The sequence below is a fragment of the Mercenaria mercenaria genome, chromosome 6, assembly GCF_021730395.1.
Source record: "Mercenaria mercenaria strain notata chromosome 6, MADL_Memer_1, whole genome shotgun sequence".
NCBI classification, from domain to species: domain Eukaryota; kingdom Metazoa; phylum Mollusca; class Bivalvia; order Venerida; family Veneridae; genus Mercenaria; species Mercenaria mercenaria.
Window position 1 is genome coordinate 82098928 of NC_069366.1, and position 24408 is coordinate 82123335.

At 33.8% G+C, this 24408-nt stretch overlaps 1 protein-coding gene across 3 annotated transcripts; it reads right to left on the reverse strand.

Moving 5' to 3' along the window:
• Positions 1-1995: 1995 nt before the first annotated feature.
• LOC123548399 (uncharacterized) lies at positions 1996-22557 on the reverse strand. Of its 3 annotated transcripts, none has more exons than XM_045335609.2 (10): positions 22464-22557; positions 18319-18487; positions 17197-17246; positions 13583-13644; positions 12153-12257; positions 9880-10011; positions 8608-8787; positions 7647-7742; positions 6445-6589; positions 1996-5927 (listed from the first exon to the last, which is right to left on the reverse strand). In XM_045335609.2, the coding sequence occupies exons 2-10, from the start codon at positions 18480-18482 to the stop codon at positions 5449-5451; spliced, it is 1413 nt and encodes a 470-aa protein (XP_045191544.1). In that variant the 5' UTR covers positions 18483-18487; positions 22464-22557; the 3' UTR covers positions 1996-5448. The 3 variants fall into 3 exon arrangements, with proteins under 3 accessions (XP_045191544.1, XP_045191546.1, XP_045191543.1); XM_045335611.2 differs by having other exon boundaries at positions 18319-18483; positions 22464-22547; XM_045335608.2 differs by lacking the exon at positions 22464-22557 and adding an exon at positions 22156-22354.
• Positions 22558-24408: the final 1851 nt, after the last annotated feature.

Below are 24408 nucleotides of genomic sequence, written 5' to 3' on the forward strand. Positions count from 1 at the left end.
CTTAGTAACGCCCCCTACCACTTCTCAGTTCCACGTCTGTACCGAAACTCAGCTGCGCTCCCTACCACTTCACCAATCCGAATGCAGCATCAAAACTCAGTTACGTTCCCTATCAATTCCCAACTCAACGTCTTCAGCACCAAATCCACGTCTTCAGCACCAAATCCACGTCTGCAGCACCAAATCCACGTCTTCAGCACCAAATCCACGTATGCAGCACCAAATCCACGTCTTCAGCACTAAATCCACGTGTTCAGCACCAAATCCACGTCTTCAGCACCAAATCCACGTCTTCAGCACTAAATCCACGTCTGCAGCACCAAATCCACGTCTTCAGCACCAGAATTCAACCATGCCACTCTTCCAGTTCCAAAATCCACTTCTCAGGCACCAACACTCAGCTACGCCCGGTAAACTGTGTTGCTGATCCGTGACGTTACCGGTTTCTACGTCTTATTTAAGATTTTAGTACAGACAAAAAAGTTGTAATTCAATATCTATTTGCATGATCTTTTTTATGTTTATATTGTAAACTATGGAGGAATATCATCGCTGAAAATTTTTATCACTGTTAAGGAAAACTAAAATGGATAGAAAACAAACTTAACATTTAAACGTCTGTCTCGTATAATTCTTCTTACTTGATGCAAAATTTTAAAGAGTTATCAATATGTTCACGAGTGATATCTTAAAATACGCGCATGCAAACATAAAAAAGTCTAAGTTGTTAACTTTAAAATGTCCTATATCTATTTATGTTAAAAGTAATAACCAATAAGCCATTTTCTGAAGCAAATGCCGCCTTATATGGGTTACTTTTAATAATTCCCATAAGTGGTTACTGAGAAACCAGCTGATGTACAAGACCTAATCAATCGGGATGATGGCACACACACTGATGTAGATGCTGACAAAAGCTGTATCTATTCTTTGAACAGTAAAACTAAAAACAACTTCAACAACATTTATATATTAGATTTTATTTTCTAGGACTATGGTATATTAATACTTAATAGTTTATTATGCACAGTTAAAATGTATCAACAACAACATACTATGGAGTAACGATACTAAAGCCCTAACTAATAAAACATCAAGCAATAAATAATTTCTTTTTTCTGTCTTGACCAAATAATTGAGCCGTGCCATGGGAAAACCAACATAGTGGGTTTGCGACCAGCATGGATCCAGACCAGCCTGCGCATCCGCGCAGTCTGGTCAGGATCCATGCTGTTCGCTTTTAAAGCCTATTGGAATTGGAGAAACTGTTAGCGAACAGCATGGATCCTGGCCAGACTGCGCGGATGCGCAGGCTGGTCTAAATCCATGCTGGTCGCAAACCCACTATGTTGGTTTTCCCATGGCACGGCTCATACATTGATTTACTAGAGAAGAACCCAGGATATCAGTGGTGATCATCAGAACTGACCTCAGTGTATATCTAAACATTCAGACTGAAGCCAATAAAATCCCTTTTGGCTCTTTAAAACATGTTCTTTAGATACAAGTTCAGTTGTATTATCTATTTTCATAGATCTTTACTTTGTCTGATTGTTCACAAGTATAGAAATGCTCTGTGAAAACAATGACATTTTCTTAAGTGAAATTTATCAGCAGATGATCTTTTAAATTTAAAGTTTAAACCAGCAGAATTTCACAAGTTGAAATATGTTGACAAAGCTACTCATGGAAAGAGAAAAATCTCTGCTGCCTATATCATATGTGTAAAATCAGAGACAATTAAATACCTAGAAATATGAGAAAGTCAAATAAAATGATTTGTGGTCTGTTTGCAGGTAACACTGTGTACATAAACTTTCCATTGCACTGAAATAACATGACAAGGTTAATATTGAGAAATAGTGTTCACCCAACAATTTTCATTTGGTACACAGGCTGTTTCCCTTGAGTAACGAGAGTATAGGGTAAGTCTCTATGTAGATGTAGAACCTTTCTTAAAACACCACATTTACAAACTGATAAGTTCACAACAGACACCTTGATATTTCTATATTTTGTATGTATATACATGTACACATAGGAGTAGAAAGTCCTTAAAACATAATAGTTAGTATGTCTTCTAAAAATTGTCTGATAAATCAAATGTGCGGCATCTTTAGAGGTATAACATTATGGTTTTGAATGGCAAAATAAGGTTAAACAAGTGTTTTACAAGTCAAAATACAATGAAAATTGCAATGTTCTAAAGTCTGACACCATATTTATCATTAAGTTCTTTCAGAAATAAATCGTTAAAAAGTCCTACACACAAACATAAGAATACGTAAGAAACATAAAGATAAAGATATAACTCCCTATTATCTTTCATATGTTATAACATCACATCAGATGGCTAAGATCATACTTTACTTTCTAAAGAACACCTTCTTTGAAGATGACTTCATATAAGTAAAAAAAAAACATATGTAATAATTCCAAGTAGACTTAACATTCCTCACTTAATACTTAAAGTAGTTTGGCACTTAATCTGCATTATTCTATTTGGCAAAATAATTCAATACCATACATACTCTTAACTTCTACCCCCTAATAAACAGTTCCTATCTCCAATTTCCCAAGAAAATATGAGCTGTGCCATGAGAAAATCAACATAGTGGCTTTGCGACCAGCATGGATCCAGACCAGCCTGCGCATCCGCGCAGTCTGGTCAGGATCCATGCTGTTCACTAACAGGTTCTCTACTTGCAATAGGCTTTAAAAGCGAACAGCATGGATCCTGACCAGACTGCGTGGATGTGCAGGCTAGTCTGGATCCATGCTGGTCGCAAACCCACTATGTTGATTTTCTCATGGCACGGCTCAATTATGTGTTTCTTAACCCTTACAATGCTGGATATGACTGATTTTGCCTTTGTGACTAGTGCAGATCATGATCAACCTGCACATCCATGCCATTCAGTCAGTATCATTTTGGTATGCACCCCTTTTAACAGTTAATGGTACTGTCCAAATTGAAAAATGGACAAGTTCATTATAGAAATTTAGCATGATAAGGGTTAAGTTAATTTAGGTCATAAATGAATGCCAGAAGTATGGTAATACTGTAACTTTTTAACTTCCTTGATTAGAAGTTGCAGTATAGTTTATATTTACAAAAACAATGTAAAAACACCACAATTTCTAGGGACTCACTAAACATCCCCCTTTTTTTCAGAATGCAATGAATATGAGACAAGGACATTGATAAGGAAAGATATGGTATTTTCACATTTACTGGTAACTCTACGTCATTATCCTCATGACATTAGTCCCTTTAGTACTTCTCTTGAATGATTTAGTTGAAAAGCCTACTTATACCATCATTATATTATACCCTTACATTAAAAGGGGGAAGCATGCTTCCAGATCTACATCACATAATCAATTCTTTATAAACAATGTTCATGAAGTAAAAAAAATCATAGGACAGTATCAGTTAATTGACATTCAAGTTGATATCTAAGGGTACAGTATCAAGTGCAGTTACATGTAACTACCTATATTTTAAAATTAAAATTTGACTGTGTAACTTACATGCTAGATAACTTTTTAACCCTTAGCCTGCTGCCGGCAAGTGATTCTTCCTTATAGTGACCAGTGCAGACCAAGATCAACCTGCACGTCCATGCCGGCTGATCATGGTCTGCACTGTTCACTATCCAGTCAGTAAATTTTCAGTGAACACCCCTTGGAATAATAAATGGTACTATCCAAATTGAATGATGGACTAGTCCATTTTAGAAATATATCAGGCTAAAGTTTAAAGAATCTCTATCTGACAACACTAGCGTTTTATAAATAAAAATTCTTTTTTCTTCAAATTTTTAACCCTTATCATGCTGGACACGATGGATTCTGCCTTTACGACCAGTGTATAGATCATGATCAGCCTGTACATCTGTGCAGTCTGATCAAGATCTGTACTGTTCATCAAACAGCCAGTATCTTTTTAAGAAGCACCCCATTTAACAGTTAATGGTACTGTCCAAGTTGATAGATGGACAAGTTCATTATAGGATTTTGGCTAGCAGAATTAAGAGTTAAAAAATGACATGAATCTGGAGACATGTCCCTTTGTGTCATTGAAAAACAATAAACATTAATACATGTACATAAAAGACAAAAAATGTTAAATATCAAATGTACAATAAAATAAGATAACATGTAATTCAGCAAAAACTTCTCTACAGCAAAACACAGTATATATCTCTGAAGTACTATCTATGACTAGAAGCAAGACTTTGACACTAAAGAAACTAGCATATATATGAACTACTGTGTTTTGAAATTTTAACAGAAACAAAAAGACAATGCCTATTTATTTTATAACAATTATTCAAACTTTAAGGAGCAAAAGAATGTTCATCATAATGGACCAATTAAGTAAATTTACATGTGTTAAAGTTCTGAAAAATACATTTCAGTTAAGGTAGTTATGAATGTTTGTAAGCTAAAGTTAAACTCACTATTACAAATTTTAAGATTAGATTAATTAAAAACTAGAGGTGCTTTTGAGAAAAGCGCATGTCTCCAACAACTGCCTAATCATCTAAATAGTAAGTCTGCCTTTGTATACTGTTTGCGGCCTATTGGTATTGTTGGAGTAACTGGTCTACAACTCTGTACCGGTAATTATGTTCAAGGGCCATAATTCTGAAGTGCCTGGGCCAATTTAGCTCATTATCAAACTTGGCCGAGGACTTGTTGTCAAACACATTTTGTTCAAGTCTGGTGAAGTTTGGATGAGAATTAAATGTTCGACTTAAGAGTGCGGACAAGCTTTGTGACAGACTGACACACAGACAGACACACACAGAGGAGTAAATCAATATGTCTCCCACACCACTGTGTGGTGGGAGACATAATTCCCGACAGAACTAATCACAATCCATTGACAGTTTAGATGGTGGTAAGTGACAATCCAGCAGAATCATGGGAAAATGTAACAGAAGAAATGGGTCATATAAACACAGTCCCATTCAAAATTATGATAATGTAAGACAGACATGCTGAATGCTAACAACAAAGAAATTCTGGATAACTTTGATGTTCAAACATTTCACTTGGCTACTAAACCATAGTTAGATAAACTGATAACAATTACATTGTTTCCAATATTTCTTAAGTACAATTTTTTTTTGTGAAGCATGTCATGTTCTGTCATAAAATCACCTTAAAATTACTTCTACACATTTTTGGTAAATTTCTTATGATTTTCGGAACACTTCCCTGTACATTTCATTTTTACAAATGTGGTAAATATTTTAACATCTAAATTCTATGAACTGTTACTAAGTTCCAAAAAAATCTCGTTATTTAAAATCAATCTTGTGCCTAAGCTTATAATTGAACTTTCTCATTACATATTCAATTAAATCAAATTCGAACTTGTAAATAAAATTTAACTACAAACATGAACAATAACCTTAAAATATTAACAAAAGTCATTTAATAAATAAAACCACTGCCGTCAAGGCCAAGTTTCTTTTGCAGTTGTAATGTTGAATTCTTAAAATCTAACTCCATTTCACTAACATGTCTCAGATCTTCAACAAACTTATCCATAGGATGACCTTTCTTGACCTTGACCTTCAAAGGAGGTTTTTCTTTAACAACATTATCACCATCTCCATTGTGTTCGTCACTACAGTTGCTGTTATTCAAACTGTTATTTGCAGACTGGCTTTCAAAATTCTGTAATTCTGGTTCATTTTCATCATTTTCTGGTTCATTATTGTGATCCAGTCCAGCTCTATTGTGAAGTTCCTTCCTGTTTATTAATGTTGGTGCTGGTCTTCTTGCTGGAGCTGAGTGACGTCGCCCTCTAATTGAGGCAGTGCCACTGCCAGGCCGAGGTTTTTTACCAGACGTTGGACGCGTAGTTTCATATTTTAATGGCCTTTCTGGTTTTGCTTCAGTCATGAACACTGCAAAATTAACAGTGGAAAACTATACAACATATATATATTCAAGATTTGATTATAATTCATACAATATATAAACTTGATTTGTAAGTATAGATCTTGCCAAAATTACATACTATATGCTTATGCTTAACCCTTATGATGCTGGACATGATTGATTCTTCTTTTGCGACCAGTGTAGATCAGGATCAGCCTGCACATCCGTGCAGTCTTATCAAGATCTGCACTGTTTGTAATTCAGTCAGTATGCCCTTCTAACAGTTAATGGTTCTATCCAAATTGAAAGATGGACGAGTTCAATACAGAAATTTAGCAGGGTAAGGGTTAATAAAAATAATCTAGCCATATAGAAATACAACACCTTCTAAAAATCTGCTTGGCTTTATAGTATTAGAGGCACACTGACTTTTTTTCAGAAGAATTTTCTTTTCTATGATCAAAGGCGTAGTCTAAACTCACAAAATGTTGCTTTACACATAGAAGTATGAATTCTCATCTTCTGTATGTTTTATAGAATTACCTGTTGAAGCAGATTTTGGCCTATTTCTTAGATTTATCCCAGAACCCATTAGTGAACTGGTAGCACTGTGTGGTCTGCCTTTAGTCTCTCGTTGTGGAGCTAATAACTCTGGACTAAATATAACATCTGGGTCAAACAAGTTATTCTGAAAATATATTCAATACATAAACATTTACATAACTATTAAACAGATCTGACACCTTGATATATTTTTCAATTGAAATATAGATATCAAACTTTAAACAAGAGCACCACCTACAGGTGCCATCGCTGGTCTGCAAGTGCTGGACAATATGTAAGAAAAGTCTTCAGTTATACTTCAGATTTTCTAAGTACAAAAAGGGCCATAATTCTGACAAAATGCAAGTTAGAGTTATGGTTCTTGACCTACATTGTCCACTAATGATGAGAAACAGGTGTGCAAAGTTTTAAAGCTGTAGCTCTTATAGTTTTTGAGAAAAGTTGACCTAAACAAAAACTTTAACCAATAAACTAAAATTTTCTAAGTACAAAAAGGGTTATAATTCTGACAAAATGCATATCAGAGTTATGAGTATTAGCATACATAGTCCCTTAATGATGATAAACAAGTGTGCAAAGTTTCAAACCAGTTGCTCTTACAGTGTCTGATGCCAAAGATCAAGTGATGACAATACCTCGTAGATTTTTTTTCAAAAATCAGACGAGCTAAAAACTAAATCCATCACTTTATGTTAGCAAATAATGTATTGAAACTTTGCAGGAATATTCGCATACATTAGCTCAACAAAAATTAACAATATAAATATACTTAAAATAAAGCTGTTGCAAACTGATTTCAGTGTTTCTTCAAATATGATGTAAATTTCAGACTTCAAACAAAGATGGACAGCATGGAATGAGAAACTAAGTGTTTACAGAACATTTTCTTGCCTTTCACATTAAAGATAGATCATGACTAGAAATTGATTTGGGTACTTCCCAACATAATAATAACTAATTAGCATGGAAAATTGAAGAACTAAGCTATGTGAAATTATCAAATGTGAGAATTTGTCCTTGTTTCCTCCTATAGTTCGAAAGCCTTAGATCTTAGACAGGCAGAATAATTATTTCAGTTTGATTTTGATGCTTTTTTTTATTAAAATTCTGTTGTTAAGAACACATTTTATTAAACCACTATTAAAGCACCTATATCAAAGCACTTAGTGTTTTTGTCTTACTTGTCTATATCTGTTAGCATCATCAAAATGCTCTCTGGGTCGGTAAAATTGTCTCTGATTTTCACTGGTGTCAAACTTGTACAGTGCTCCAAAAGCCTATAAATAAACACAAGTGTGAATATTTATTTTAATATCATTGGTAATACTGTTGCTTTTTTTATTAAACACAAAGTGGTATTTAGCAATAATCAACATTTCCACCTGAAGACATCATAGTTTTATGATGTCATTGCTACATGGCATCACTGTAATGGGAATGTAGTACTGTGAAATCATTAATATTCATGGGGGACTAATTTTCGTGGATTTTGTGGTTGAGTCAATCCACGAAATTTAATCCCAACAAACAAGTAAAATTCCCATTCATTTTATGTTCAAAAGTTGAAATCAACGAATTCAGATCCCCACGAAATTGCCATTTGACCAAAACCACTAAATTTCATGCCCATGAAATTAAATGATTTCACAGTACGTTCTCAATAATGGATAATTAGTTATATAAAGATGTAGAAATGGTGTGAAAATAAATCTACCCTACCAGCTGTTAAACTTATACCATCCTCTGAGACATGTCTAAAAAACTGACAGAAACACGCTTTAGCACAAAATCTCAACTACAAGATTTCCTTAACTCAAGCATAAGGAAGATCCACTTTATCCGATTAACCATTATTTACAGCATTTACTACAACAAGTGTTTTTAGCCATCTTTAGGCTTAACAAGTGCTAGAAATTCTTAGAGGACAAAATAATATTTACTCTTTAATGTCATATCTTATAAAAGTTTACAAATATAGCAACCGGTAATACCAACAATCCTTTTTATATCTTATCGCATGTAAAAGCTTAATGCAAGCCTCCAAGAAGGCTACATGAAGTACTATTTCGTATTTCTCAGGGACAGCTTTCTTTATATCAACTTTAGTTGACTAAATAAATGCAATATTTGATAAGCACTCACAGCATTGCTGTTCATATCTCCGCCTCCACCATTCATGCCTTGTGGACCCTGTTGACTCAGTAAGTCTTCAACCCTGACCTCTGCCCTTTCGGCCATTGCTGCTGCGTGAGATAGCTGGCCCCTGTATCCTGATCTCGGTCTGAAAGGCTTAGCTGACCTAACTCTTCTGGGATCCTTGGTCTGAAATTAGAACAGCATACATTGTGTTTGTCCAGTTATATCCCTTTGAACATGGTTTTGTTATATATATAGCAGTCAAAGAACTCTAGCCAGCATCCCTTGATACTTTACTAAAATTAGCTGGTTATCAACAAGCAGCGGACAACGTCCTTGCTAAATCGAGGTATAAAGATCTTACATGTCTGTCTGACACAAAGTTTTCCCTACCCAACTGTATAATGAGAAACAGAACATTAGCAAGGATTTTTATCCATTTTGTCCAGAGGTTGGGAAAACAGCTGTCATTCACAGGAATACATGTATTACATCATAGATCACCATGATGCCATAATATGGTTAGAACTTAATAACAAAGATGTCATGTTATAATCTTCAGATAAGGTTTTTCCCAAACGAAAAAAAACAACAGAAATATCTATTTCTTGAACATGTGCTTGGTAAAACCTGGGGCATAATTTTGTACAAAAGGAAAATAGTAATGGAAACTATGCATTGCAAGGTTGATTATGTGGGTGAACAACTGTGTGAAGTTTCAACCCATTCCCACCAGCAGTTATTTAGATACCAGTTTACATACAAACTTTAACCATTTCAGGATACATGCACAGACAAGGACAGGGACAGATCAAACTAGTGTATGCAATAGCTCTACCTATTCTTCAAATAGTCAAGCTTAAAATCAGCTCCTTTTTTTGATCATGTTACCTGATTTAAAAGCTTACCTTTTCACTAATTTAACAGCATTTTAAAACTTAATGTATAAATAACTCTGTTTAAAGTAATTTACATTTTGTCAATGACATTATCAACTTATGAAATCATTTAATTGCATTGGCATGACGTTTTGTGGTTTCAGTCAAATTATGACTGAATTGTTTAATTTAAAACTCTGAATTTTAAATTCTAAAGAATAGAATTAATAAGAATTTTATTTGTCTTCTACAATTTAATTATGTATGTTTTTGCAACAGCAAAATTACAAAAATTAACACACACTAAGTGATATTTTAAACCTTTAATAAAAACAAAATGAAACCCATTTTTTTTGAAAATTATAAAATGTGTTTACATTCACAAAAGAATACATTCTACCTGTGTATTGTAAATTTTAAGGAACTGTTTGTCAACATCTTCCACATTGGTTGCACTTTTCTTGTGCAGATGAAATTTCGACATCTCCTGCTTATGATCCTCAATGACATCATTTATATATAGCTGACGATTCTGAAAAAAAAAATCAAACAAAATTGAATTTTTCATATTTCTAAAAGATAAGACTCTATTACTTCTTATTGATTCACTCTAATCTGAAGCAAGAATACAGCTTAGTGTTCAGTCCCAACTATTGGTTTTGTTAGCTGTCCTCTGCAGAAATATGTGGGGTCGGTATGATAAACTGGGGGCCAGGCATGTGCTGAGTCAAAGTATTTAACATACTGACCCAATATTATTTCCATAGAAGGTCACTAACAAACCCAGTAATTGATTTGCCTTATCCGTCACTTATTTTCAGCCTAACCCGAAAAGAAAATCTACTGACCCTTTGCAGAAATATAGGGGTCATCATGTGACCACCTTTTCACCAACTAAATACTAGAAAGGTGTGTGAGGTTAAGCAAAATTAAAAGCTTTCTCTTTTTGTTCATTGTGGAAAGTTAAGAAGTCAGATACTTGCAGAAGACTTTAAAATTCAGAAAATTCATAAAAGCATAATATTATTGTAAAATCATGACCTGCAAGAGACTTGTAAAAAGACAAAGAAATACGGCTCTGCAGTAATGAAATCACGTGAGAATAGAACTTTACCACTGGTCAATTTCAAAACACGTTAACAGTGTAACCTTATACTATATTTGTTTTATATAAAAGTTCAGTCAATAAAATATTTACTTAAATCAGTTACAAATATATTACATTTTGCAGCCTTAGGGCTTCAGGTTTTTCATTTACATTGTATCATATATGTGACAAAGTTTAAGTTTTGTCTTATAAATTTGCGGTTGAATGTTTATATAATTGATTTATTGCAAGACACCTTGTATTCTGGATTAATTTTCAAATAAATATCATGGCAAATATGTCACTGACGATATATTTTGACAAAAATAGATTTTCTAATCAGTATATTTAGATTATCATAAAAAGTTGCCAAAAAAAAAAAAAAAAAAAAATAGTAACTCTATAAGCTTAAATTTCCCAATTAAAGAAATTAAAAGGTATAATTGCTTTAACGTGACATAAGCAATCTTGTTTTGGTAAAATTGATGTCCTCTCAAACTTTGACAGTTCTGAAATCTAAATATATAACATATAGTTGAATCATAGTAATTACATTAGAAATGCAATGATCAAAACCTAAAACACGAGGGCCATAGTAGCCCCAAGAACTGACATTGACTATTCAACCTTAAATATTGGTGTAACACACTGAGTCATGAATGCTAACAATTGTGTTTGGTATTAAAAACATAAAACATGGCAAGTGCCCCCATTCGAATGAACTAAATCTTGGAGGATATTCCAAGGACGCCACAAATCAACTTTAACGAAGATCAGCTGGAAAAAGTCATAAAAAGATATTTCTATTTTTATAAGAATGCTATAGACAAAGATAAATGAAAATCTATTAACCACTTCATGAGAAGAAGTTATTCTAAAATATTTCTATTACTTAGCTCTAGTGACCCAAAAAGGGGCTTATTGACCCCAATGAACAAAATGAAAAGAAGACCTGATAAATAATGATGTTACCAACCAAGTGTGATGAATATCTATCTAGCAGTTCATGAGAACTTGTTTAAAGGTATTTCTATTTCTAGCTTTAAAAGACCTGACAAGGGGCAAAGTGCACCCATTTTGAGGGAGGCCATTACAATAATGTTTCTAACCAAGCTTGATGAAGCTCCATTAACCTTTATCATGCTGGACACAATTGATTCTGCCTTTGCAACCAGTGTAGATTATGATCAGCCTGCACATCCATGCAGTCTGATTAATATCTGCACTGTTCACCATTGTTGGAGTGTTCGTTGGTCAGTATCTTTTTGGTAAGCCCCCCTTTTAAGGGTTAAGCAGAGAACAATAGCCTTCCTTAAAAAGTAGAGCTAATTAAACCATAGTTTAAACTTCAAATGCATATCATTATACATAGCATCTGAACTTCAAACAATGATCTTATTTCTCTTTACAATCACTTTTAAGTTTTAGATATTATATTACTTCAATATTACTAGCACACTGACAAAAAATGCATATATTATTCATTTTTTGCATGCAACAATTACATTTGACGCTGTTACAAAATTATTTTCTATGATGTGCAATGATTTTTGGCACAGTAACATCACACTTCCAGCCTTTTTTACCTGTATATGTAATCTCTGCCTCTCCCGAATTTCTTCTTGTATTGCGGCATATTCACGCTCAAGTAGCTTGACAGCAAACCTCTCCCAGTTCTTCACAGCTCGTGTCTACATGACATACATAATATATTTCTATATATAAACATATACAAACTAGAGCTGCTTTTGAGAAAAGCTCATGTCTCCCACAACTGCCTTATCATCTAAATAGTAAGTCAATCTTTATATACTGTTTACTCACTACAAATACACCTTTGAAGAGTAAAAAGGCTGATTTTGGGTAATTCAAGGGCCATAATTCTGAAGTGCCTTGGGCGATTTGGCTAGTTATCAAACTTGGCTGAGGACTTATGGTCAAACACATTTTGTTCAAGTTTGATGAAGATCGGATAAGAAATGTTCGACTTAGAGCGCGGACAAGAGTAAAAAGGCCGATTTTCGGTAATTCATGGGCCATAATTCCGAAGTACCTGGGCCGATTTGGCTAGTTATCGAACTTGGCCCAGGATTTATTGTCAAACATATTATGTTCAAGTTTGGTGAAGATCTGATGAGAAATTTTTGTATTAGAGTGCGGACAAGATTTGTGACTGACAGACTACACACAGATAGGAGTAAATCAATATGTCTCCCACACCACTATGTGGTGGGAGACATAATAAACTTGTCTTACTGGCTACCTGTATTCAGCAGTCACCTGCATTAAACAGTCAGCTGACTTTCCAAACTGATTTTTGTTATATTTTTAGTTTGTCTTAAGCTGCAACCTGCCTATAAAGCAGCCACACTGTGTCTCTCCCTTGGCTGGCTGCCTAATACAGGTAGAACTGTTTTTCAATAAAATATCAAAATTTTGCTTCTGTACCTCATTAACATGATTGAATGATATGTATAAAATGTACACTAGATCTACTGGTAAAATAAACAATATTCAATTTAGTATTTTCTGCCATTGATAAAAAACAAACTTAGATGTAGATAACTTAGTACAAAAGCATAAAAAAGACAGGCCCTGTCTAATAACAATGTAAAAAGAAAAAAAAGCTCAGTCTAATAATAATGCTAAAAGGTATCATAGATTAATGTCATAGAAAAAACAGAGAATGTGTGGTTGCCAACACCTGAAAGAAAGAGTTATGGCCCATGGCTTAATTACTCATCAAAGCAATAGTTCATATATGTTTAAAGAAAAGTATAAAAAAACTGTACCTAAACAAAGAAAGTAACCAAATCAGACAGAGTTGAAATGACAAAAAAGCCTTTTTTCTTTAACAAAAGAAATAAGACAGATTATTTTAGCTAAAAAATTGGAAACTACAGAAGATCTCAAGGAAAACAGAAAATCTCCCTCTAAAAAAAATATACATGAATGGTAGGATTTGACTGACGGTCTTTAAATACTATTCCTTAACATTACATCCAAGGTTGCATACCTTATCAGCAACTGGAGTGTTTCTGTTGACATCATGAGATTCAAACTTTGGAGCCTCCATACCTAAAGAAGAGTAAATTTATAATGAACTTATAACCATTCAACTTTGTTAATTAAAAACTGCAATCTTATACATTGTAGTTTCAACAAGAGCTGTTTGTAAAGCTAATACCTCTGTCCCCACTTCATGACTGCCTGCATAGATCTGGGTGTGTCAGGTATGCTTTGACCTTGCCCTTTCAACTATTGACCCAATGACAATATGGGTTTCATCTACTGACCAAAGGATAACATCCTGTAAAATCTGGGGCTGTAGGCTCAAGGAATCTCTACTCAACCATTTTCAGCCTAAATGTCATTGCGACCTTTATTTCTGGCCAAAAAAATATGATGTCACTTACCAACCACAGGCAATTAATCATCCTTTGTTTTAAGGCTAAAGGCCCCAGTGCTTTTAAGTTAATACAAGAGCACCGCCTTGCGGGTGCTGACGCTCATCTGATTTTTTTTGTGTAATAGAAATATTGTCCTACCCATGATTTTCTAAGTCTAAAAAGGGCTATCATTCTTGCAAAAAGCAGGATAGAGTTATGTTTCTTGATGTACAGTGTCCACTTATGATGGTGAAAAACTGTTGCAAGTTTTAAAGCAATAGCTTTGATAGTTTATGAGAAAAGTTGACTTAAACATAATACTCAACCAAGAAAATGATTTTCTAAGTCCAAAAGGGGCAATAATTATTGCAAAAATCAGGATGGAGTTACGCTGCTTGCTGTACAGGGTCAGCTTATGATGGTGAACAAGTGTTGCAAGTTTCAAAGCAATAGCTTTAATAGTTTAAGAGAAAAAGTTGACCTAAACATAAAACTTAACCAAGAAATCTGATATTTTCTAAGTCCAAAAGGGGCCATAAATCTTGCAAAAAGCAGGATGGAGTTATGTTTCTTGCTGTACAGGGTCAACTTATGATGGTGAACAAGTGTTGCAAGTTTTAAAGCAATAGCTTTGATAGTTTAGGATAAAAGCTGACCTAAACATAAAACTTAACCAAGAAAACTGATTTTCTAAGTCCAAAAGGGGCAATAAATCTTGCAAAAAGCAAGATGGAGTTATGTTTCTTGCTGTACAGGGTCAGCTTATGATGGTGAACAAGTATTCCAAGTTTCAAAGCAATAGCTTTGACAGTTTGGGAGAAAAGTTGACCTAAACATAAAACTTAACCAAGAAATCTGACATTTTCTAAGTACAAAAGGGGCCATAAATCTTGCAAAAAGCAAGATGGAGTTATGTTTCTTGCTATACAGGGTCAGCTTATGATGGTGAACAAGTATTCCAAGTTTCAAAGCAATAGCTTTGATAGTTTAGGAGAAAAGCTGACCTAAACATAAAACTTAACCAGGCAACGCCGACGCAGACGCCGACGCCGACGCCGACAACCGCTCAAGTGATGACAATAACTCATCATTTTTTTTCAAAAAATCAGATGAGCTAATAATGTTCATTGGAAACCATTTCCAGTCTCAAATTTACTTTGATCTTGACATTTTACATACTTTCCTCTCCAGTAAATAATTTCAAACAATTTTCATATTCAAGGACACTGTGACCTTTATCTAATGAACTCCAATACAATAGGTCATCTTTTGACCAGACATGCAACCATCCCATTAAGCAAGAAGACCATAGGCAAAAGCATTCTCTACCTCTTGACTCCCCAAAAAGTAGCATTTATCTTCTGACCACATTCAATCAGTCATGAAGTTTGATGGCTGCAAATTCAAAGATTCACTAGTTTTTATACAGAAACCAAATAGTCAATGAGCAGACACACGAAATTTGGCAAAACATTGTGCCCTTGCTTCTTTGATGAGGGGGAAGGGGTGACAAAAATTCTCAGTCCTCTCTCCTCATTATAACAGGTTTTAAACTCTATCTTTCAATAGTATTTCATAGGGATATAATCATTACAAAGTCATAGAACTTCAGATAAAAATCCAATTATAAAAGAGATAATTTAACACAGCCATTTACAGTACACTGATAACTGGATATAAAGTATTATGATTAAGGAGGTAGGTTACCTTGTTACAAGGGTAAATTCAAATTAGTTGAACTGCAGCATGTTTTTGTATTTCGTGTAATATGAAGTTTTAACTGCTACAATCTCAATTTCGTTTGTCTCTGACCCTTCAAGTTCAATTTTTATCCAGGTTTGAAGAACATGACCCTCCGAAGGTATTTCATATTGAAAGAAGAAGGAAAATACGAATATTTAACGTTTTTCAGTGCATTTTAGTTTCATTGATATCCGTAGAAGTCTGCATAATTAATAATTTTATTGGTATGCACGTTATCTTTCTAATATAAGCTTAAAATGTATATGTCGCGGGGCTTGTGTTTTCATGGTAACGCATTTTCTCTCATTTTTAAACAACTATGTATAACAATAGGGGTTTTCGACGGCTTCAGTGCCATTCTGTTAATGACCAACATGAAATATTTGGGTAATATTATTAGCAAAATACCAAGCACTTTACATGGTACCCTACTTTTCTTAAATTTTAAAGTAACCATGGCAACAGAGATGTTTATAATAGCTTATATCTTGCTGTTTGTCGTAATTTCTTAAAACAAATATTGAATAAGATTATCTTTCTAGGTGATGTAGCTTTAAAACATATTATTTCTAACGTAGGTTACATTTTCGTGTTATTTGCATTTATTCAAACAAATTTCACAGCTTAGAATACGTACAGCAGTACCCGTCGTCTGCCATTTTTCATGGAAAAAACCGTTCAGCGTGCTGCTATTATTCTCATGGATATTGTTGAAATGAAAATAAAAAGCCGAAGCTGTGTTTCTTAAATAGACCAGTGTCAACGCTTTTGAATTTTACATTTAGATACATAGGTCACGGGCTTCGTTTCCATGGTAACATCAATTCAATTCAAGAAACCACAATTTTCTACTGAAATTTGAACAATTTTAGATCTTAGTTTTAGTATGTAAGTAACAAATTATCAATGGAATCTGAAAAATAGGTATTACAAATCAAACTGCTAGACTTTTTATTTGAAAATGGCCGTAATAAGTAACCTTTCACCCAACTATATTCCAAATAACATTGGTTGCCATCATCCATTTTCTTACATTCAACATAACATTTCAATATAACTACATAAAAGAAGCAAAATATTGATTATTATTCAGAGCAAAAGACTCATAAAAAATATTTCAGCAAATAATGGTTATTTGAAAATAGTTAAAATAAAGAAAATGTACAGAATTACGAACTTTCAAGATAAAAGCTATTAATTTTGCGCGGTAACTGACACGTTACGTCATGACGTCATTTTAAGGCAACATTGTTTTGAAGCGTTTCTGCGGCAATTTATTCATTATTTCTGCATTATTAAACCATAAAGCATCAGATCGAAGACAAGTTCAAAATTTGTTTTCAGAAGAATGAATATACAGACACATCTAGTTTGTCGTAAACGTCGTCGTAAATCGTCACGTTAGCTTCCGGTTGGACATGCGCACATACAAATATGAAGGTAAACTACCTCCTTAATGCATTTAATATGAAATAAACATAAAGCAAAGAAAACATACCAACAATATTAGCAAGATGAAGAATAGCTCCCTGCTCTCCACTCCATGCTCTGAAACGAAATCAAGTAAAAACATCTAGGAAACCACAAGACTTAATTCTAATACATTGTATTTCTCACTGATGTTTGCAATATTATCAATAACGTGCAAAACTGAAAAAAAAAAAACAATGATGGAAAATGCTAATAGGTTTACAGCTTCATAACTCAGTATTTACATTCCCCTATTCTTTCCATTGAAAATTATGATGTTCATTTTGTATGAACAGCATTTGTATGAACAGCAGAAAGAAAGGCGTGAAAGTTATGTCAGTGCTGCTTAGTTGTAACTGGCGGCTGCTTTGACAAAGTCGGTGTATAGTCAGGGAGAAGGTTCCTTAGGTAATGTCGCAGCTGTTCCGTCTGATGAACAGAATGGCCAGAAAGCTGAATTTAATGTGAAATGCAACAAGATGGGAACCTGGGTAGAATCTACAACCATCTGTAAGCCAGCTGGATGGCTTCCATAAGGTAAAACTCAACATAAGTAACAATTCAAAATACAAATCAATGTGCAGTCAAAATAGATCATTGAATGTCATGCTTAAAAATCTGCCTTTCTTCCTTGAAAGAATGCTGGCAAAGCAATCACATAGTTACTATTTTTATGAATTTTTTTTTAATTTGTAATCATTACTGTAATTAATTATTAAGAGCTATTCATTCTTTCTAGTTAATGTAGTTTGCAATATCATAGACTATTACATACATACTTTTAATCTCTGTGTAATTAAAACAGGAAAGGAGACATGACTATTCTTCCATACTGATGTGCAAATTTCATATCAGGAGTGTCACAGATATCATTTTATTGTGTGGTGTCACCTTAAAAAGTTCACTGATGTCCATATTTTCAAATAAACTTGTGCTAAATAACAAATTTATATCACTTATATATGTACTAATAAAAAGATTATTAGCTCTGCACTGAAACACATGTACATGTATGCACTCTTCCTTTCCCAGAATCATACTGCACTCCTAATTGTGCAGTATCTCCAATGCAGAACTCCTGCATATTTTCTGATACAAAACTAATAACATATAATTGCATGTTATAGAATTTAAACAAACTTAGAATTACCTTTTTACAAGAGATATGAGACAGTTTAACTGATCTACCAATTTGTGATTGTCTGCTTTACTCTGATGAAGTTCTTGCTTCAACTTACTGATGATGTCCATCAGAACAGCACTGTTTTGGGGCCCTGGCAGCCCATACAGCTTCTCTTGTTGGCTTACAGGCATTCTGTCTGAAGACAAAGTGTTAGATGTAATAACATACAGGCTAAAAAAATATAGGGGTACTTAAACCTCTTTCAGTATAAAGTTTCTATCAAACCTATGTTTAAAGAGTTTACGATCAAAACAGATTTGTACGTATAAAACTTTCACCTAAAACTTATTTATGTAAAATAATATTATTCCAATCACCATTTAGTTTACCAGTATTATGAAATCATTTAATTCTGTGGGTAGGGTTTTCCCTCTGATTCAAATTTTGATAGGGGGTCATCATGACCCCTTAATGTTTGACTTTGGGGGTCATTTTCAATTTCAAGGGGTCATTTTTTTTCAGTTTCAAAATATGAATAAAATGGTAGGCCTAGATCTAATGAAATCTATACTGTATCATGTATGAAAAAAAAAATCCGATAGAAAACACTGTGTTTTTGTTAACTTGCAATGTACTGTTTAGAACAAAAAGAAATACATGTACATCTACAAATTAATTTTTTTTACACTTTTTTTTTTTTTTAAATCAGACAGTAATTGCAACCTTTTGAATGCATCTGTGTAACTGAGGGAACTTTCGTGACGAGTAAGTGAAGAATTTTCGCAGCTCGATAGTAAAAGGACTGTTTTGATAAACGGCCAGCATTTCATTTTGCCATTTTCAAAAAATAGCCAGTTAATTTTTACAGAACCCTCTCGGTGTGCAGACTTTTATATGAATGTCGGTCGAGACAGTTCAAGAAAAACGTCATCTTTTGTTGATGCACCATTTTTGTTGAATGGTTTACCGTATAAAGAGACGTCGTATCGAGCCAATAATTAACGATGTAACTCATTGCAGACTTGAAGCAGTCTTCTGCGCATGCCCAAAAGTGATCATCAATTGTAGCGCACGGCAAAAATATGCATATTTTTGCATGTCCGCATGCATTTAGTGTACAATATGCATAAAATACTGACTAAAGGTTAGGGTTAGTATCACCATGGTTACAAAATATATACATTTATGATATTTTCGTTCAAATTTAGTTAATCTGGTATGTACCGGAGTCTGTAATTTATACCGGCGCTCCAAGTCTGCATTGAGTCACAGTCGATAATTAAACCTAGAACACAGTCTTCCTTTACTACTTCGTACCTACGCGTGAATTAGTACTTACTTACAATATTGGGTACGAAAATTCGCGTCGCCATAATTTCGGCCGCTAGTTGAGTTGCGCCACCAATGAAATTTTTCAGAATTATTTTGAGGGTCATTTTCAAAATCAGTGTGCTAAAACGCACAAAAATGTGCGTCAAGGAAAACCCTGTGTGGGCAAGAAATTTCCTGGTTTGGGCCAAAACATAGAGAATATTTGTTTGTTTTAGTGTAAGCTCAAAATATATTTCACCAAGTGAACACTATAATGCAATATTTTCATGAGTGGCTGTGCCACTCGTGAAAATGTAAATTATGGTGTTCAGGAGTGCAGTGTTTTTTCCCATCAATTTGGGAATGGGTCAGGGGCCTTTACAATTGGGGAAAATGCGTTGGAAAATGCCTAATTTGGAAATTGTTAAAACTAATATCTTGTTAAAATGTCACATTTAAGAGAGAAATTAAATGGCCATAATTTACCATTATGCATTAATTTAGCAAACTGTCTGTGTTTCAAATGTTTACAGTTTAAGTCTTGTTTGAAAGAGTTAGAAAAAAAGAAAATATAATTAACTTTGGGAATTTTAGCCATGAAATTGGGAAAAAAACATACTATTTTCCATTGGGATGGGCCCTATTTCGGCCCCAAATTGGCTAGAAAAAAAACCACTGGAGTGAAATATATTTCGATCTTACACTGAAACAAAGAGCTATAAAAATAAATATGTATTTTATACTTCTTTGACTGAAACAAACAAATTTTCTATTTATTTTATGCCTTTTTAAGGTATAGGTCCAGGTTTCGAACGTCATCAAATCATAGAAAGAAAGCATTGTTTTACATGAAAATTTAACAGCGTATAAAACATTTATAGTATTCTACAAAGCCATTGTCATCATTTACTCATAACTGATATATGTATTGAATTCCGGAAAGGGACTGCATGAAGGGGCCACACTTCTGGACAGTTCAGCGGCTTTAAAAACTCACCATTTTGAAAAAAGCTGTTACAGGTCTTTGTTTTGATGCATTTGCAACATTGTGCGAGTGTTTAAACTTTATATAACTAGGTAAAACATCGTTTTTGACAATTGTTTACATTTATTTCTTTACAAATGGCATTCTTATTTAAAGGGGGACAACTCATTAAGAATATTTTAAGTATCCAACTCTGTGGGGCAGAACAGTAAACCATGTCAGGGATAGATAAGTTGTGTGTCAAGATGCTGTTCATTCGTTAAAAAAATCTGTTGTTTTGTGATATACTGCTAAAGTTTTTAACCAAATTATATTCAGTTTGTTCGCTCAACCTCATGTGCATCGCATCATAATATCGTGACGTCAGGATGTCTTTGTAGAAAAAACTATAAATAGTTCTATTACCTTTCCTGATTTCTTTTACATTTCATTATGATACTGGTACTGATGATAAACCCGAACAGAAAATGAGGTTTTTTACCTGTAACTTTTTATTTCTGCAAATTGAAATCAATGGTCAGTATCAAAATAAAGCTTAACCTTTCCTGAAAACTTTACATAATTTAAATTTATAGGGGATGAAAATCCCCGAGACGGTAACATCCGTATATAGTTATTCGTCTTAGTTGTCTGCATATTCTGTGGCAATTTTTTCGATGTTTTCCGGTTCCGGTTTATGTACAAAATGCAGACTGGTTGTCTGCAAGAACATCCGAGCACCCCGAATCAGTCACAGAAATTCGTAAACCGCACAACATGATTCTTTTTCGTAATGAAAACTGTACATGCAACTGAAAAACACTTTTAAAACAGTAAGGAAGTGTAAAGGCTGTCAAGTTTCTACGTGGATTGCAAACAAAAAATCCTAAAGCCAGTGCGAGAACGCGGTGAATGACGTCACCGTCACGGCTTCCCATAAATTTTGCAAAGTATGATATTCGCTGTAAAAGGTATGATGGCACTAAATGTAAACTTCACTGTTTAGAGCGAAGTTTCACTTTCTTTTGAGTGTTATTATTTCTTCGTAAGTATATATATAAAAGATAAATCCCCATGCTAGGCAGTGCCTTAATTCATATTATTAAGTAAGCAAACTCACACGAAGTGAGGGCCTGAAAGGGGTATGTAAAAAGGGGACTGTATGAACGTTGACTGATGATAAATTCGAACACTTTGTCATTTACAAAATTTTCTTGGTATTATTATATTGAAACTTTCCCCAAAAAGCTGCAACAGTCATTCCTGATCAAGTAATGAAAAGTTAACAAATGTCAGGTCTTCATGTTTCGACATTGAGCATGCGCATAAAAACACCCTCTTCCCCAGTAATTTGGATAAATATTTTTTATACTAATTTATGTATCTCATTTGTTTATACAGAATATTTACCAATTTTGCTTTTGTTTACACCAGTTGGTGTTGGAAGTGGAAACTATTAGATGGTGTGTTCAATTTTATAAATAACTGATTGCAAGGTGGTCGACTTTATCATCTGTCCGGGTTTATCATCATGATACCAGTAAACTGTAAATATTTATGATCCTTTTATTATTTTTATACATCTTTACCTTTATCTGAAGAACATTTTGCAAGGAAATTCTTATCATTCATAATTCATATCATTTCGATTTTGACAAGTAACAAATTTGCAGTTTTTGTGGTCATTTTTTTGGAAACCCTGAATTAAGGGTTTGCAAGAGTTATCTTTCCTGTGGTTATTGCTATCTGAAGCTGATTTTTTTCGAACTGCTTAAACTGGGGCCAGCTTCTAAATTTTGCTGTAGGTCTACAGTTAAACGTTTAAAAAAGTTCGTATCTAAATGTTGTTTAAAGTAAACGAAATACTTTATCCAAATGAAAATTAAATGACTTTTACCCTTAAATTTATGTAAATATTTCACAAAACAAGTTTCAACGTTTCAATGCGACCATATTGTTTACATCGGATACGGAATGTTCGGTAATTTTCGGAGCCTACGGAAAATGACGAATGTAAACGGTGACTGCGAAATCTCGGCACCGTTACAAAGATTTAGTTGTAGGTTACATTATACTAATTCTGTAGGCACCGTTAAAGGTCATAACACACTAAATAGTTGTTGTTCTTTATTCTATATAAAATTGACCTATTTCCAATGACCGCAGCACACATCAGGACCTACTTTAAATGCCTGTAACTTACATTTTCTTGAAGAATATTGTCAGTGCTAACTAAAAATCAAAAGAAAAGTGGGGGTCATGTTTGATGCAAGAAAAATAATTTCAGTCAAACACACAAACTGCAAAATCAGCTAAAAAATGAGACACCAAATTATACTGGTGGTGTATGATCTAAGTTTCCATGAAAATTTTTGTCATATTGTTATTTCATTATGAAAATGCTACCTACATGTCAAGCATAGATCTGTCATGTGATTTTAGCAAAAAAATGCAAAGAAAATAAGGAAAATAGCTCTACAGAGCAAAAAAAACTGAGGACCATTTGTATCCGCCATTATGCTACCATTTTTTTCGCGCCATTTTTCTATTTAGTGTCTGTATGCCTTAGAACATTTCAGTAAATATGAAAACCATAAATAGCCAGTAAATATAACATGTCCTCTCAACAAAGATAGAACTGTTGAGATGTTATTTCAAATAAAAAGAAAACATTATGTTTGGAAAGAAACCACATTCAGAAGATGCTCCCATATAAACTGCTTTTGAACTGCTACGCGTATATCGAAATATACGTTTACACAATGAATTTAACGAAAATGCGGAAACTCGCAATTATTTTCAAGATTCTAACTTTCATAGTATATGCTCTCGCCAAGATTAGGTACCTTGTGAAGCCATCATGTTGCAGTAGCGAAAAGAAACTGGTACAGGTCGCCCTTAAAAAATGTCACTACTTAGCCTTGTTTAAGGCTGGAAGATTTTTGACCCAGTTTGAATCAAAATGGCATGGAAACATTGGCCTACCCTACATTAACATATAGAACTTTATAAGTCCGACAAAGACTGGGTACCTAGGTAAAATTTGGAGTCAGTTCGAGTTAATATGTCGAAATTTCCGCGAGATGCTTCTTGAAATTTCGACTTAGTTAATTACTCGAAATTTCGAGTTAATATATAAAATGCACACGAACACCTTACACTTATGCTCTTCGATCCATACACAATGCAAATGGTCTAGTTTTTTTCTCAATACAATCAGCAAACTGTCACCTCTTTATATGACTTTAAATATATCACATTTCATTAACAACATGGAATTATTTCTGATAAATTCGCATGTCACACCAAGTAGTCAATTCCTATTTCGTGTTAAAGGCCGCGTAGGCGTAAATACAATGAATAGCTTACAAAATGTTCTTAAAGAACTTGGTTAGTGCTGGATATGAATCAAAAGAAAAGTGTGCGTAATAAAAATCTTTTCAGTTAAACAAACACATTATAATATCAACCCCAAAAAGTTGAGACCCCAAATTGAAGTGGTGGTGTATGACTATTAAATGTTTCCATAACCAGTTGCAATAACTTCGTGATGAAGTGCTGACATAGACATATGCGATATTTTTCCAGCAAAGATGTTATGGAAAAAAAGTCTACGTACAGAGAAAAAAAGTGAAAAAACTTGGAACTATTTGAATTCTCCATTTTTGTTCACGCCATTTTTATGTCCCCACATGTTTGTCAGGTTATGAAAAATTGACATTCATTTATATAACAGTTTCGTTCTAGATTTAAGTATCAAATAAAAGGGTTGGAGAGATAAAACTTTAATTTATTCTCATCTGATAAATTATTTTAATAGTTTTCAATGGTCTATGGCTTAC